Source organism: Neolamprologus multifasciatus, chromosome 6 (genome assembly GCF_963576455.1).
Source record: "Neolamprologus multifasciatus chromosome 6, fNeoMul1.2, whole genome shotgun sequence".
Taxonomy (NCBI): Eukaryota; Metazoa; Chordata; class Actinopteri; order Cichliformes; family Cichlidae; genus Neolamprologus; species Neolamprologus multifasciatus.
This window is the reverse complement of record NC_140444.1, coordinates 25084119-25102367: the sequence shown is the minus strand read 5'-3', so window position 1 is coordinate 25102367 and position 18249 is coordinate 25084119. Positions and strand designations below refer to the sequence as shown.

At 40.4% G+C, this 18249-nt stretch overlaps 1 protein-coding gene across 8 annotated transcripts in view; it reads left to right on the top strand.

The window, feature by feature from the left end:
* The first annotated feature begins 234 nt into the window (after positions 1–234).
* gab1 (GRB2-associated binding protein 1) overlaps positions 235–18249 on the top strand; it is a 55329-nt gene continuing 37314 nt past the window's right edge. For 3 of the 8 annotated variants that reach the window (XR_014874481.1, XM_085162152.1, XM_085162149.1), the window contains exons 1-2: positions 264–771; positions 903–1058. Coding sequence is in view for 5 of the 8 variants with exons in the window: in XM_085162152.1 (XP_085018278.1) it covers positions 987–1058 (72 nt within the window). In the remaining 3 variants the exon portion in view is untranslated. The other 5 variants (XM_085162150.1, XM_085162158.1, XM_085162151.1 and 2 more) reach the window with 5 other exon arrangements.

Genomic DNA, 18249 nt, shown 5'->3' with positions numbered 1-18249 from the left:
AAAATATATTCTATGTTCTTTATAACAATGTAGCCTTTATCAATTTACAGAACTAGCCATAGTACTACAGTATTGCTTAGATGAGAAAAGGTAGATGTCAATGTCAACCTGTCAATCGAGACTAAAAATAGCGACTTACACTTACTTTAAAACTACTACGTTTCTAAACTAAAGGCAGCTTCTATATTGGCGTGCTAATATTATTTTGAAAACAAACCAATAACTTCCGGTCCTCTCGCCTCTGCGGCTGTTAACTCCATTCTGTAGTGTTCCAAAGGAGGGTGAGTTTAGGGAAAGACGGAGCCACCCTGTCAATCACAATTAAGGAACCATGGGAGTAAACTGGTAGGAAAGCTAGGCGAAACCACCATGTTTACGGTCGAGCTTGTTTTAATTTGCGTTCAGACGACAACTATGCACCGGTACAGTGTGGGACATACACACCCGACCTCTCCAGATGGGAATCGCTTCACTTTGACGGGAATTAGCATGAGACGTTAAATATAACAACAACAAAAAAACTTGCCGACTTTCATTTGTCTGCGCCTGTTTTTTCTTTTCTTTTTTTCTCTTTTTTTTTGACCCCACAGCCTTCCAGTTTGAACAAAATACAAAAGTCACCGTTGATATTTGTTCGAAAGGCGGTGCCGCCGGGGTTTATGTTTACTCCAAGCTAAGGAGACACGTTTATTTGAGTACAACTCGTGGAAATCTGGTCTGTGCATTTCACAGAACTGCCGTGTCGGCGAGTCCACTTTCGGAGGAGTGACGGTTGGTTATTGCGCTTTTAAAAACACACATACGCGCACAGCATTTTTGAAACAAACTTTATATTCGAAGTATGTTTTGACTTCACCGTCTTAGCCTCATATTAACTGTTTTATTGTTATTTTTCCCCCCAGGTACAAGAAGATACTCCCGAAAACAACCAGCGCCAAGCGTCAATCCGGGCTCAAACTCCAGAGAGAGCAAGAAAAGGAGCAGAAATGAGCGGGGGAGAGGTGGTGTGCTCGGGGTGGCTGAGAAAGTCTCCTCCTGAAAAAAAGTTGAGACGTTACGTAAGTGCGCTTTATATCCTCTTTGTTATGTTGTAATAAAGTAACCTGTTAGACCAAAGGGAGGAAAAAAACGTGCATGCTTTTCCCTGGAGGCTCTCCCCGGGTGCAGACGCAGACGATGTGTAGGCCTCATCTTGTGTGCATTGCAACAATCAGCTTTTGTCTCCCCCCCTTTTTTACCCTTTTTGTTGGTGAACCTGAAAGTGTGCGTTACTTATATAAAGTAAAGTTACTTAAGCGTGACTTAACAGGCTTTGCTCAAGGGCACGTCAGCGGGGCGCATGGCCGTTGTTTGGGAAGCAAACATGAGACTCTGGCAAGCATTATCTCGGGAGAATTTGATTGTCTTTGACCAGTAACGCAGTGCTTTGATTACCTTTTGAAGTCATGCAGTCAAGAGTATCAAAGGTGGTCGCTGAGGGTTAAATGATTTACAAATCAACTGCAAAATCAGAGCTAGTTGTGGCTGTCATTACATCTACTATATCTGCCATTGTTTACATCCCTGTGTTGTCTTATCTGCAGCTCTGTCAGTCTCTACTCACACCTGCTATTCAGTCTTACATACTTTTAAAACGATATGCAATCAGTTATGACATGCCATTGATTTTTTTCCCCCCACACTTGAAGTGTAACTGACACAGTTTTATGTTCCTGTTCTCTCTGTTTAATTAGTGTGCTATTGGAAGAACCTCTCATATGCCGCTAAAGCAAATAACGTGATTAGCTGCTTTGTTAGCTGTCAAGCCCATTTGATTTCCTTGTGCATGGCATCTTTATTGATACAAGAGCTGTAAGATCAGAGAAGGGATGTTTTTGCAGAAACGAGAAGTTCAAGAGAGCATAAAATATACACTTAGAAGCAGGGTTCATTGAGTGCCTGTATCACATCTATTACAGAATAGTGTTTTATTTGATGACAGAGGTCACCTTGTTGTACAGTACTTTGTGAGAACAGTTTCCAGCTGATTTTTTTAAAACCAGGACCTTGTTCATATCTGGAGTTGGCCAGGATTTGATCAGGAATGGACAATCCTTCTCCAAGTGAGATCAGGTGCCTTTACTGACCACTCATAATTAAGTGTCACCCACTCATTGCATATGCATGCTCTGACGCAGCATGAGAAAACATGGGGATAGATGCAGAGAAGACAAGAATCCTGTTCGTGCACAAAAAACAGCTAAAGAATGAGGCAATCAAGAAAAACTGGACTTTCCAATGCTTCCAGTGTTTGTTATCTTAACTGTCTGCGGATATCTCGCAAAACTGTGTGAAAAATGTAGTTTATTGACCAGATTCTGGTGCGTAAACTGCAAATAAGCAAGGCAGACATGGAAACTATTTTGCCATGGGTACTCATCCAGGAAACCTCTCAGCTGCGAGGGGGAAAAACCCCTGGTCGTTGCAGCTACTCGTGCCGAATAGTCATTGACGAATGCTTTCTTGTAAAACTAGCATAGATTTAATCAGAAGTTGAATCATTTATGAATGCGCTCGAAGCGAATATTTAACCATTTCCTTTTTTTTTTTTTTTCTCAACTAAACCACAGAAATTCAAAGAATGCATACAGTTTGACATCATCAAGTTAAAAATTCATAGGAAAAACCAAAGATTGATGAATGAAATCTGTGTTTTGCTTATTAATGTAGAAGTTTAGAAATTTTGATTGCAAAGTTTGCATTAAATGGAAGGGTCCAGTTCTGTAAACCTGCATCTTGCCTGTAGCGGCAGGCTTCGGTATCACTGTTGTGTTACCTGCAGTCAGCATCTCATAGTTGCAGGACCTACTCAAAGTTGAGTTGCACTATTTCCCAACAGCCTTGTGCACAACTAATGGCTAATAAATGAATCATGAAGCAACAGCAATATAACTCCTCATATTGATTCCTGACTTACTTTAATCAAACAGAGTCATGGTGTGAGGGAATAATACAATATGGGACGCTTAAAAATATCAATGACTAAAACATGCTATTTCTTTCTTATTTTGAAATGATTTGAAATAAGAATAATGTTTGCATCCACAATACAAAAGTTAATATGACCCAAAATGTTAGTTTCTCAGGAGAAAAAAAGAAGTAGGCTACCGGAGGACCTAGTTATTTTCAAATGGTTATGACAACTTGTTGCTCAAGTTGTGTAACTGTTTTAGTGTTTTAAGAACTCTGGGGAAACTCGTGATTTTGTGAGGTAGAAGTTAAGCTGTTTAAAGCTGCGAAATTATAGTTGTTGTTTTTTTATATCTGCATAAACTGCATCTTTGTTTCCCTGTTTAATGTTAAGAAAACATTTTTGAGTTAAATGTTGGCCATTGCTTTTATACAAACAAGGAACAAACTGCAAGCTGGTTTCCTTCGTTTTGGGGGTTATATCAACGAAAATGCCACGTTTTAGTCTTTCTGTCACAGGTAGCGACATAATCCTGTTTAAAAATATATTTCTACACTTTAGATTTCTGTTTGACTTATTGAGGCCATAAGAGTGTAACAGCAGAGTTCAGCTAAATCTTTAGAGAATACAGCTTCAGATTGTGGGTCGTGATTCTTCCTCTTCATTGCTCGCTCTTATTAGATTTTCTACGGCTGCTACAGACTGAACTCCTGTGGATAAACTGTTCATATCAGAGTTGTTTTTCAGTGACTAATACTCTGATCTAACTTTCAACAATGCCCTCTATAGTAGTGCAGCAATCTAAAATCTAAAAATACTGGGAAACACAGCAGGGTGGTTTGAGCCAGCTTGGTCACATGAAGCTGTGTAATTAGTGGAAGTACTTACAAGTTGTTCAGATTATACTAACTCAAATAAATAGAGAAGTTGATTCTCTCTTGTTTTTCTTTTTTAAATTGAAACAATTCAGCTGGTTATGAAGCATGAGAGCTTTTGTGGGATTAGATGAGACATTCTTGAATTTTTTTACTTCCTTGCTGCTTCTTCTTCCTTTTCTTCTTCTCCTTCTCGGTTACTGCCTTAATGGGTCATCGCAGCGAATCATCACCTTCCCTCTAACCCTATTCGGAGCGTCCTTTGATGTCACACTAGACTTCTGCATGTCCTCCTTCGGGACATCCACAAATCGTCTCTGTGCCTTTCCTCTTTTCCTCCTGCCTGGCAGCTCCATCTTCAACATCCTTTATCTAATATATCCACTATCCTTACTCCTCAGCAAACATCCAAACCATCTCATCCTATCTCTCTTTAACTTTGTCTCCAAACCACCCAGATTTAGCTGTCCCTCTGATGTACTCCTATCTAATCCTGTTCAGCCCCAACAAAAACTTTAGTGTCTTTTAACATTGCTGCTTGCAGCTACACCAGCTCTTTTTCTTTCAGTGCCACCGTCTCCATATCATCACATCCTGTAAAAGTTCCCTTTTAACACTAGCTGCTATCCTTCTGACACAGCATTTAATGTAATCGACACAAAGGTCAGCGTATGTTTCGAGCTGCAATGGTGCAGGCGAACCTGCAGCTCTCCCCGGGGCTTTTGTAGTTTTTTTTTTTTCCGAAGGTGGACGAGTTTGCTGACTCTATCTGCAGTCCCCCAAGCCACTTTTGTTTTTGTTTTTTTTAGGTAATTATCTGGTTTTCAGCTGGACTAGGGCTGTTTGATATAACAATATATATCGGATGACGATATAAAAACGTCTATTGTTTCATTTTACGCGGTCCTTTGTTTCATGGTGTCGCAAAATAAACAGTTTACAGCAGTATTTTTTCACTGTTTTGATGGTCAATGTAGTGGCTATATTAATTTCTTAAAGTTCTCTCTTTCTCTTATATTTAATATAACCACACTATGGACGGACAAGCGCCTGTTTTTATGCGTTGTCGTTAGCAACAACTACGCTAACACCATCGCGTGTCCGCTTGTTTATGTTCCACATAAACCTTTCACAATAAAGCTCAAGATCCTGTTGAGACTTTTCAAAATAAACTGAATCACGTGAAAGAGCAGATTATTTACAGATGAGAAGTAAAAAAAAGCCGGCAGCTGCTAAAAAATAAACCTTAGACTCAAACGCTAGAACAGGCTTTTCCCCGCAGCACGCCGTGTAATAAATACAAAGAAAACGGCGGCCATTACAACTTATGTCTAAAAATGTATCGTTTCATGCATCTGTTAAAACACTCGACTCCAGCTACATGACGCGCAGCTGGAAACACTTCCCGCAAGACGAGCTGCCCGAGATTCACAGAATTTACAGAAAATGTTACATCTTTGTGATTTATATCGTTATCAGGACGATAGAATTCTTATATCGGGATATGAGATTTTGGTCATATCGCACAGCTGGACTGATGTTGGTCTCACTATTTGGCACAATTGAGCAGTCCTAGATTAAATGTGAGTTTGGTGGCACATGCTACATGAGGTTTGCTGGCAAAGTAAGCTAGTGATTACTGACTTTGTTTTTTTGTGGTAAAATCACATTACAGCTACATTGGTGCAAGCATTTTAGTTTGTCAATGTCCTTTGAGAACAGGGACCAGAATAAACTGCTGTCTGTACGCTATTTAGTACCAAACCGATGTGGGCATTTTGTTTTTTGTATCTAAAACTACTCACCTCAGCTTTAAAAAATACAAAATATACCATAGGGTCAGTGCAGCCTTGCTCCCTGGGGTTTTCCATTTCATTGGCACTGCATTTTTCCATCCACTTCTCCTTTTTCTCTTTCATTTCTCTTAACTAATGTGCATATTTGTCTCAGTGTCCACTAGTGTAAGCATCCTTAAAGGAACAGCTTTCGAGATTGATGTCTTCAGAACATCTGTTGTGTTGTCACATGGACCCAAGGAGATGCAGAGATCGAGTTACAAGGTTGCTGTCGTCACTGCTCGGTTAAATGGTGTATCTCAGTTAATTCTGCCACCACATCATGGAGGTGTAGGTGAAAACGGATAAAGGAAATGAATAAGGATAGTTACTGGTAACATTTTATTGATACCGATGCCATTATTTATTCTAGGTCTGTTTTTATGGATTCTCTCATTGATCGGTGATCAATATTTTGCATTGGGGAAACATGTAGGTCTACAAAGGTTTTCAGCATCAATGCTGCTGGTTATCATCAGGGTCTGATGTAGGATGTAGAAACCAGATTTAAACAAACAAAAAAACCCCTCAACAGGTATGTATTTCAGGTGTGGAAAAAAGTCCACTGCCGGGGGTTTGACGTCATGCTTTGTTATGCGAAACTGCAAGAAACAAGATGCCAGCACTGATGAAAGTAATTGATAAGCTCGGAGACAGACAATTAATATAAACTAGACAGTTTGGAACCGGTTCTCTGTGGAGAATCTTTAGTTCTCAATCAGCCTCTCTATCTAATCTAGAGTTGATAGAGAGATATGTATATAACTGCTTCAAACGGCTGTTTATGCGTGCCATTTTGAAGCCGCCATGTTTCAATTAAACGTCATTGTTCGGCTTGTTCATATTGCAGTAATACTGGCTGTGTAGGTCACGTATTGAAAGGAATCCTTAATTTTAGTTCAAAACATTAAACAGCAGCAGTTTTGAAAATGTATAAAATAACTCTCTCCTTGATTTTTAATAATTTTGCTTAGCTCTTAGTTTCTCAGTTCTTGCCTTCCATTGCACATAGCTTCATAGACCATTGTAGTCCCTGTAGTTTATTGGCATGCACTTTCTGAAAACAGATTAGGATTTTGCTGAACACTTTGTGCAGCCCTTACAAGGGCCTCAGAGCAAGAGCACAGGGCGGCAGGGTAGACCGGATGAAGGAAAATATTGAACCCTGAAGGTCCTCCTCTGGCTCTAAAGGGAGACTGAGGACCTACTCCGTGCTGGTCTTATGGCCTTTTAGCTGGAAAACAAAAAAGCATTTATAGTGTACATCAAAGTGGCTGTTAGCTTTGTCTGTGGCTGACTGTAAAAAGTTGTCATTTACACACAGTTAAAGAAAACTGTATGCCACCAGTGTGACAACGTGGTCGAACGAAAACAAAGGCATAGCTCTTTGATTAAGTAGAGGATTCATTAAATCTGCTTAGCAAGTGGAACAGAGAACAAACGCGCACTTTCTGTTAACCCTCCCCCCCCCCCGCCCCTCCCTACGTGCTTGAAGAAACAAACAAACAAGCTACCCAAACGGGATGCAACAGAGGGGTACTTGTGCAGCATTAGCCTCTTAGGCTAACAAAGAAAAATTACTGGACTGTGTCCTCATCGCAGCAGCACCAGCAGCACAGCTCTCCATTTGGAGCAAGCAGACTACTGTTGTGTGATCTGCCACAGCTTGGAAATGGGTTGAATATGCCATTAATTATTCAATGCCCATTACGAACAAATAAGCATTAATTATTAATATATGTGCTACTACAGTAGTTGTCTCTTTTATCCCTGACACAGACTATCGTCACTGTGTTATACATAGGCGGTGTCATTTTCATCGTAGCCTAACTGTTGGTACAGCAGTTTAAAGGACAAAAAAAAAAACAGCTGTGGGAATGAGGGTGGGGGGAAATGTGTAGAATCTGTAATATTCACAACCATTTCCCCCCCAAATAACTGAAAGCTGTTCTGAGTCCTGTACTGGTGTTTTGGTCTTTTGTTTTAAAACACAATCGAAGTAAACATGAGTGTGGTTGTTCTGCATTTTCTTCTGGGTATTTATAGTCTTAAGCATGAAATCAAGTCATTGCCTCACAAAGAGAAACACAGCCATAAAAACAAAACATTCAGTTGGAGCCAGCCCTCGGGGAAGTTGGCAGCACAGAGCAATTTTTTTTTTTTTTTGGGGGGGGCATAGTAAATCACTATCAAACCTGTCACAGCATTACTCAAGTGGTAATGTATACAAAAATATGACACTTTTTATTTTCTTCATTTTTTTTCATCGGTGCTTCATGTGACATTAGTTTTGAGAGTGATGATAACACACATGGCGCATGTCAGTCACCTAATACCTAGTCTGTGTTTTTGATCGTCTCAGTGGGATCTTAAAAGCAGCGTTTGGTGCTGTCGATCTTTGTGAGCGCATGCTTCATTGTCGATACAGAAGGTCTCTCATCTCTTATGCAGGCGTTTGTAAGCAGCGTCTGATATTGTGTGCATGATGTTGAAAAAAAATGGGTTTAACGCAACAAACGTGAACTTGAGCTAACCTCGAAATCACGTTCTCATATGTATACTATTATGTCCTGTTATGTAAACTAGACACTTGCATGCATAACCTTTCATGCAAATTCTTGAGCGATGCAGCTGCTTTTCAGAGCACAGTAAACCTTTGTTTATACCAGCACGCCACTGCTTCAAAAGAAAGCTGAAGTTTAAGATGATTGTGTACGCGTTACAGACTAAACTTTAGTGTGTGCGCTTCAAAAACGGTGAGAGGTTACAGTGAGTATGTTGCTTGTAAATTTATTTTTAGCTGACAGTAGATGGAGGATGTAATCGCTTAGGAGTCATTAAGAAAAAGATTTAAGAAGTTCTGCTTTTGAGTGCACGTCAGTGCATAGTTGCTTAGATTTCAGAAAAAAATGTCATTTCTGTACAAGAACAAAGGAAATGGAGCAGCGTCATTGTGATCATGTCTGTGTTGGGCTTGTTTTTGATTCATAGGTGGCGCTGTGTGCTGATAATACTTGCAGTTACCTCCCAAAGTCTTAACTTTCACTTGTATTATCATTTGTGTATGCCCCTTTAAACTTAATTTGTTACCTTAGTGCAGAAATGACACCATTGATTTAATTGGTAGGTCAAGGCTAACATGGAGCATTTTGTAAACAGATGTCTCTTTTTGCCTGGCGCAGCTGTTTACTGTGTCGTGTGCCAAGTCCGCAAAGCAACTTGTGGAGTGGCTGCAGAAAAGCGGTTCTCATGCAGGCTTGGATTTGCTGTGCGAAACCTGGGAACAGATTCTGAGTTTTGTTTTCTGCTGTAAAATTATCCTTTTATTCCTTTTTTTTGTCACTGCGCCAAGTCGAAGAGTTTCAAGAGAAGCTATTATTAAATGCAGATGACAGAACCCTCAGAGCTTTGCTGCTGGGCTAATTGCACACGTCATCATGCGTCTTATTTTCTGATGACTGACAGTTGTCTCATATGCAAGGAAGTGACACAGGCCGAGGTTAAAGAAAGCTGAACGTTTTTTAGATCACAATTCTCATTCCTGGTTTTCATGTTGCGACTTGCCAGCTAATGACACGAGGCGGTAAAAATAGGACGTGTCATAAGGCTGCTTCTATTTCCAGGGTGTAGTTGTAGTCTTGTGTGGAAATAAAACAGTGCTAGTAGGGAGAACACAGAAGGCCCATAGATGGTTTACAGTAAACCAAACACAAAGGCCGAAGGGGTCCCTCTTCCCACCAGATTGGCGCACGTCATTTGAGAGAACGAAAGCTATCACGAGTTGGGCCGAATGTCTGATTATTTGCAAAGCGAGCGAACATTCTCCAAGATTAAAGGTGAAGGACCATAAATACGTGTGCAGGAAACGACAGGCGGGCAGGCAATAATTTTATTGTCAATGCGGAGGAGAGCAAAGCTTAAAAAAATAAAAGCAATCAAGATGAAAAAGACTGGAGTGCTTCTCAAAGCCCCACCATTAGGCAGCCTCGAGTGAGAGCAGCTCTCTGTTCTCTCCCTCTTTCTTTCCGTTCCCAGTGCTTCTTGGCAGGCTCAGAGAGCAGGAATGCGAGGTTGCTCTGTGCTCCTCTTTGCTGGTCTGCAGGGGTGTGAGCGCCTTGTCCCTTGCTGCTGCTGGTGGTGGTGGTGCTGCTGGCTCCTCAGCTGAGGATTGAATGGGCTGGACTACACTACAGTGCACTGCACTGCTCTGCAATGCAATGCGCTGGCTGATTGTTGTTTCTCCAGCACCATGAGGGAAGAGGAGCCGCTCCCTGGCGCCCCAGCAAGGCATGGCCGCTACTTCCTGTGTGTGGTGTGATGGCTACCAGATGGCGAGTGAAGACAGAGGAGGGGTCCCCTGCTCTCTTCTTTTTCTTTCCTTGGCTATTATATTGTTAATTCCTGCATATGTCCTCTGCTGCTCTCTAATATGTTTTATATATATATATATATAATATAGCTGCAAATGTTTTTGTTAATAACAGATAATGAGATGATGAATTTGGAACCTAATGTTACTGGCTATACCGGGCTGTTTATGTACCTCCGAATTATACTCACGAAAGACTTCACTGTGACTCACTAGTGATCTGTGACTCACTGAAGAGTTGTATACTTTGAAAAGCCATTCTTGACACACTCTCTCTTTTAAAAGTCACTGCAGTGTTTTTTTTGTTTTATTTTCTTGCACCGTAGAAGCACTCACTGCTGGTGTCTTTGGACACACCGGGAGTACGACAGCACATATTTTCATGGTGGTACATTGAATAGGTAAAACAGTGAAAGCGGGGTGCTTTTTTAAAATGTCAGTAATATCCTAATTAATTGGCTGCCAAATGCTAAATTATTTTGGCATAATGTTACCTTCAGATATGTCCTTTTTGCAAGCAACAACTAGTTGTAGTTCTGGTGTTTTGAGGTTGTTTTTGGTACTACTACTACTACTTCATACGGAACAGATTATTATTGAATTTGACTGAATTTTAAATCAGCAGTTGACCCATATATGCAGCCTGAGGCCTGTAAATACCATACAGGAAACAGTATCTGCTAATGTGATGTTTATCGTCACGTTAGCTCGACAAAGAGAAGCTTTTGCTGCCACGTCTTGTGATCTAAGCCTTAAAGAAAAAAAAGGCAACTTCCTCTTCTGTTTTTTTTTCTTTTCCTTTCACAAATGCCAAAGATAAACAAGAAATTTTCCATTGTGTCAAAACTTGTGGTTGCACATCAGATATTCAAACGACTTACACAAGTGTATCAAATAAGTCCCAGAGGTTCCCGTAGATAATTGGACATGTGCTGTGTGTTTGCAGAATCTCCGAGCTTGTTCCTAAGACTTTTGTTTTATTCCAGAGTTTGCACTAGATAAGATGCTCTGTACTGCAGCTGTGGTTGGTCTGTAGGCTACAGCAGTGAGAGTGAGAGCACAAAAATCATGGTTAACCTTGTTCACATTCAACAATGAATGATTTAGTCTACCGCAGCCTGTGTAAATAGGAGGATGGAGAAGAAGATAAAACGGTCATAACAAGTCATAACAACCAATTTTGAGCTGTTTTATTTGTATAATAATTGTATTTAGCTTAAAAAATATGCCCAATACAAAGTCCCCCTGGATGGTGAACTTAGGCACCGCTGGGCTTGCAGTATACTCTGTATTGCTCTTCCTGAATTGAGCCCATGGATGAATTTAATACTTGAATATGTTGGATGGTTTGAGGGTTGCTTTGGAAGGTAGAAGTATGTGTGACTGTATCTGTTCCCATTTAACGCTTCACCTGTTGCACACACATACACAGCTGGCACTCGAGTTATGCGGTGCTGTGTGATCTGACCCTAGCCGCTGTGTCTGCAGCCCCTTAATATAGCCCGCTGCTGTCATGGTACTTTTTTTTTTTTCCTTTGCCCCTCTTCCCTCGCTCTGCGCTGCGAGCACCAATTTTTGTGCATGTTTGTCCCACTCTTTAGACAGGCTGAGTTAGACATGTGGGTGTTGACAAGTCAGCTTTGAGACCAGATGCGAAATATTCCTACTGACCTGTGTAATTTCCTAACTTACTGTGACTCACAGGACGCTCTTACAGTGAATCTTATCAACTAATAGTCTCGTTCTTCATTTGGTCTTAAACATCTTATTTAATAAGAAACCAAAACACCAATAAAAGGATCTCTTTGGTATTTACTACTGCTGCTGTTTCTTCTACTGTCCATAATTGCGTTAGTTATGATGGTACTACCTAGTATCTTTGCCCTGGCCTCCAGCCAAAGGACGTTGTTAAACCTGTAGTCATGTACACACACCCACCTACACACACACAAATGCCTACACACACATGCGCGTTTAGAGAGACAGAAAAACTCCTGCTCTCGTAGACGATTCACTCGTAGCCTGATTGGAAGCTGAGAGTCTGGAAGTCCTACCTTTCTTGTTTAGCTGTGTGTAAAGTTTCCTGGGCACTCTTCTCTTCCTTTTACTTTTTTTTTTTTTTTTTTTTAAAACAAACTTGTGGAATACCTTGACTTTTTTGCCTCCACTCTAAAACGATGGCATTTGGATAACCCAGTCACATTTGATATTCAAGGTTGGTGTATAAGATAAGTTGTTTTCCTTTGAATATAAGCAACTAATGCTTGTAAGCGTTTGAGGCGAGCGAAAATGAAAGTGTTTAAATCCATAAAACTTGATTTGGTGTTGCATTTCTATTTTAAACAGTGTATTTGAAGTTTAATTTTGAGCTTTTAAGTCCCGTGTGAAACAAGCACAGTTTTAGTTTCTATTAGTTTTAAATGATGATAAAAAGAAACATCTGTGTTCCTTATTTTGCTGTTACTGTCAGATTCCCGTTTGCTTGCACTGCGTTGTTTATTTTCGGTCCAGCGAGGGCTGAAAGCTGAATTGTTTGAGCCCGTCTCGTCAGCGGTTAAGGAACGGTATGCTCATGTGAACAGTCTGCTATGCCAAAAGAATGTGTTGAATTCTAACCATGCGGCTTTGACAAGTGCATGTGACTCTGAAGGAGAGATCGGATTGGTCAGATTTGGAGACACAAAGGCAGATGGGGTGAAATGGGACACAGAATGTGCAGGTAATCAAAAATAATGAATGTAATGGGTAACCATCTTAAAGTGTCAAGGTTGTGGAGTGGCAAAGTGTGCATACTTTTGACTTTCTGCTTATCTGGGAGGAAAAAGTGAAAAACTGAAAGCCAACATGCCAAGGAGATATGGCAGGAATATGATAAACTTCTGTTTTAGGGAGTAATGTGTCCTGAAGTGAGAAGCAAACATTATCTGTGCTACAGCTTTAGTTCTCATGGCCGAGAATGCTGCCTGCATTCACAAACCACCCTCCCTGTATGAGCAAGGTTATTTCAACACTGAGTCTGGGAATAATTTTCAGCTACCATTCTGATTGGTTATATTTCAGTTGTATTTGGTATCTGTTAGTGACTCAGCAACCATAACCTTTATTAGAGGAACAATTCATCAATTTATTTGGCAATCATGAAAATGATTGGAAGTTATTTTGTCATTTTCAGGCATGATTGTGAAGAACATTTCTGTGATGTGTCGGCGTGCAGAGTGGGAAAGAAATTAGTTTGAAAAGCTCTGATAATGTTTAAAATAATAACAAAAACCTGGCCTAAAGTGCAATAGATGCACAGTCTGTCTTTCTCATGTCATTAGCTGTTTTCCTGCTCAGTCAGTAATAGGCATTGATTGCTAACCTGAATTTTGCCCTTTCTACCACAAGCCAATGTTGATGCTCGTTTACCATGGCAGAGAAGCAATAGTATGAATTACAAGAAAGTGAGAAGGATATTAAAGTAATAGTGAAGATGTATTTTAATGATTTGGTGAATGCATTTCAAATGCGCCTCCATTTTCATTTTGAATTTCACGATGGCATATGTAGGTGATACATGTATCTTGAATTTTTGACTTTGCATTGTTTGTATACAGGCTTTATTTTTTATGTTACAATTAGTTTATAAAAATGCATTAGGGACAACTATGGGTTTAGCCTTTCCCAATGATACTTCTGCATGTGGACTGGAGGAGTCGGGGATCAATCCACCAACCTTACACTTATCAAAGGACCCCACTCTACCACCTGAGCCACAGTTGCCCTGTTGGACTATTTAAGAAAGACTATAATTTTGCATTAAGAACTTTTTTTCTTTTCTAAGAAGTAATTAGTATTTCCCCAGTGGTTGTGAGTGGTTGCTGGAGATTGAAATAAACTACCAAAACCATGAGTCACACAGTCCTAGAGACTAGTCAGTGACATCCCCCTGTGTATTCCCCAAATAGCTGGCAAGTGACTGCTTGAGGTTGCTTGCTGTCAATGAGTGCAATTGTTTGAGATTTAGGGCGCTGCACTGAAAACCTCCGTGCAATTACTTTAATCGGTAATAACCGGTTCTTAGTTGAATTCCTTGGAATTGTTTGTCTGCTTGCCTGTCTATCCCGCTTATCAGTTCTTGTACTTGCGCTACAATCAGCTGATTTCAGTTGTTGGAGGAGGAAATTAGTAGGCACGTTTACAGCGTGGATATGGACATAATTTTTATTTGCATTGCACAAAAGGACAAGAGTGTGATGGTAGAGTGCAAACTGCATCCAGGACAGAAATGGCTGCATCATGCTGGTAACACAACTTCAGCTCTTTGCAAGTACCTGCACAGACAGCATGCTAACGCTAAGCTAGCCACTGAACCTTATCAGGTAACAAACAGATAAGAAGTAAGGCTGAAGCCTGTTTCTACCTGTGTTTTTTTGTTGTTGTTGTTTAAAAAAAAAAAAAAATTGTGTCCAGTTTCACCTAGTGACAGAAAGCAGCCTTGAGTGATTGCCAACTGGTCAGGGAATACATGTTTTTTCCCCCAACAACTGGTCGTTACCAGGTGGTCAGCACCCTGTCTCTAGGTTTGTGTGACTGAAGCTTTAGCTCATTCAGCTGGATGAGCTGATGAGCTTATGCAATGTAGAGGCATCTGTCCGTCTGACCACAAGTCACAAAATCACTACTCCTCTTAGAGCATTGGAGATTTTAATAAAACAAGATTATTTTGTCCTGACTATTAGGGATCGTTTTTACAAGGGCGATTTATTTGTTTATTTGCTCATGAGTACGCTTGCTAATAATGATGGAGCTAATAGAAGCAGTCAACATAAAAAAATAATAGCGCTGTTTTAACAGCAGCCTCTTTTATCTGTGATCAAATGCACAAATGCTCATGCAAGTTAGTTGTGTTTGAGCCCTTTGCTCGCACTATAGGTCTGCACAGGCACCACACCGCTTTGGTTACATCCTTAGGTTTACCTCTTTCATCCAGTTTAAAGCCAAAGAAATCCAGAATTGGCGACTCTTTTTTTGGCAATTATTTCGTCCATGTTTGGACTCGTTCTGTGTTGTAAACGCGTGAGCCTCCTTCAATTTAATTCTCATTACTTTGTACAATAGAGCCAACCAGTTCTGACAACTTAATTTTCTTTATGTACTTCACACAATTCAGTAACCTGTGAATGGTGATGAATCAGATGGATCACTGTGTCATTAAAATTCAGGTTTTAAAACTCCCCCCCCCCCCACCCCCCCAAAATGTTTGAGATCACTGGTCTAAATTAGAATTATCTTTACATGAATAAATATTTTACAACGTGGAATATTTGGAATTTCTGTGAAATCTTAGCTATATTGTGGGAGTGGGAACGTCTCAGGATACTTCATAAGTTAGTCTTACTAATCAGAAACTGTTGACAGCTGTCGGCAAACAGTTGAGATAAATAAATGGAAATTAATGGCACTTCAGTCACTTTACTCAGCCAGACATCCTTATATCCGCTCTCAGACACAGGTTTCCCTCGATCTATGACCATGTTCTTGTCAGTCTCATGAATCTTGATCTCATAGAGTCAGGCCTTGTTGGAGAATCTTCACCATAAGCTGTAAACAGTCACGTTCTCTGAGGATCAAAATATGCAGCATCGTTGTTCTGATTTTTATAGCCTAGTCGGTCAGATTTGTGACCTTGCCAGATCTGGAGTCAATCTTTTCATGCACTTTTAAGTACACTTCGGAGATGTGTTCATAATTGTTAGGATGACTGCATTTTTCTATTATTATTATTATTATTCTCCTCGTCCCTGAAGTGAAGGTTGTGGAGCTGGTAATAGGCAGCTATCAGTTCTGCTTATGCATCCAATCCACTCCCCTGATTATTCTTCCTTCACACGAAGATGCGACCATAATTGTCACTAGTATATCTTAAAGTGTAGGTTACTCTGATTGTACTTTTTAAATACCGTGTAATCTTGCAGAGTTGCATTAAACATATGAATTTGTAGGAGGGTCATTCTGTCGCCTCACAGCAAAAAAGTGTGTTTCTGCGTGGAACTTCCACGTTCTGTCTGTGCTTTGGATTCCCACAGTCCAAAGACATGTTTGTTAGGTTAACTGCTGATTCTAAGTTGTTGTCTACCCGTTTGCGTTTAACACAGGACTAACAGGGTAGATCCTGCCTCTTGTCTGAGTGACAGCTAGGATAGCCTCCTGATAAATTGGGCATCTTTTTGTAACCATCATCAGAAGCAGCAAAAATGTTATAGTTTATGAATAATCCTCATTGTCCTGCAATTTTTATATTTTTTCATATAAAAAGAGAGACAGTCTGTGGTCAGGACTATTGAGGTGAATGGTAAATTGTTTATTAAAGGGTATGGGACACCACTTTGTTTTTAATGGAGACAGCTCTTACAAAGGAGTTAATGCATAATTGCGGTTTAAGTGGTGGATCAAACTCTGGCTTTCTCGCTACAGCATGCATTAGATGGCCATAAAACCTTGAAATGCACAAATGCATGGATTTTTTTTTTTCCGTTCCACATTACAGAGCAAGATCTTTATATATAGACTATACGTTTTAGGAAGTTAAACCTTTTGTATAAAAGGTTTAATTTGTAGGTAAGTGTCCCATAAGTGAGAATAAGTCAGCAAACATGTAAACGCTTAAAAAAAAGCCAAATTGTTTTGTGTAATAATTTAGTTGGAAAAATCGTTGGCATTGTTGTCTTTGCCGCTTGTAGTGTGTACAAGAAATTCCACACATTCTTTGGTAAAGGCGAACCAGTGTGTGGGAAGCACACAGCCACTGATGCAGCACACAACCTCTCAGGTATGTGTTTACAACATACAAATTTGCTTTCAGCTGAAAGTAAAGTAGTATCATCTGAATGTGACAACAGAGAGCAGAGGTGTGTACCAGTTTCAGGGGACTGGTGAATAAAGGAGGTGTGTCTTTACCGTGGCTGAGAAACAAGCCCAGGCATGCTCATCAGCTCTAAGAACAGGACACCAAACACGTTAATGAAAATAAGAATCAACAAGGTGCGCTTCAGATCTGTGAAAGGCAGCTTAGTGAATTATCTTTTGCAGCAGAGTCATAAACTCGTAACTCTGATCTTTATAACACCGAGCTTTTTTAAAAAAAAAAAGGTTTTTCCTTCTTCTGTAACCAGGCACCACTTTTTTGAAAGCAACACCACTAGCCACACAGAATTACATATCAGACTCCATTTCCTTATCTCTGCGTTCGGCATCTCAAGCCATTTCCTAGTGGACAGACTCTTCCAAGGGAGCGACTAATTAGATCACGTCTAAGGCAACCTCTCACTGGCCACTAAATCTGATTTGGAATAATTTTCATTGGACTGATTGGATTAGACTGCTACATGGATAAGAACTGGGTTAGATGCACACATGCAGTGGAGTAACACAGTGTCTGTTACCCAGCTTTTCTTTTTTTATACCATTTTTTAAATAGTAATATAAATATCTTTATTTTTATAGATATCTTGCCGGGGGTTCATTGGTGTATACTTCATTTGAGGGCAAGGATTATTAACATAACAAATAAGCCTAACATTTACACACATACACCCACACAGACACTCGCAGATGCTTTTTAGTCCTCACTGTGGAGAGGTCATTCATCTCACTGTGCAGTGGGGGTGCAGTGGGATCATCATGAGTCTGCAGCACAACCTGCTGTAGTGTGAAACTGAAGACTTGATGTATAAATATACCAGAATATCCACGATATTAATATATAATATCATTGATGGCTCTCTTTGTACTGCAGGAGTGAATTTAAAAAAAGGGAAAAAAAAGAAGTCATGCTTGGAATGCAAAGTGGGACGGTGCACTTTGTGGCGTGTGGGCACAGCTTGTTGAGTAGTGGCTGATATTTTTGGTTCTACCCACCTATCTTGAGCCAGCCTGTTGTAGGTGTTCTGCAGTGTAGAAATGGTGTGCAGTGGGGGGTTTGCGGTGGGCAGTTGTTGCCAGGGGAGGTGGTGTGTTATTTTCAGTCCATTGTGTCTACTTCCTGTGGGTCAGGGGTTATTGGAGCAGGGTGTTGGAGACTTGACGGAGTGAGAGGAGGGGAGGGAAGTCAGTAGGGTAGGCAGGAAAGTGACCAGACTCACTCGACAACAGTGGCTGGTCAGCGGCTTGGTTACCTTGCTTCTCTTGCACCGTTTTTTCTTTTTTATCTGAGCTAAGCTTGGACTCGTCAGAACCAGG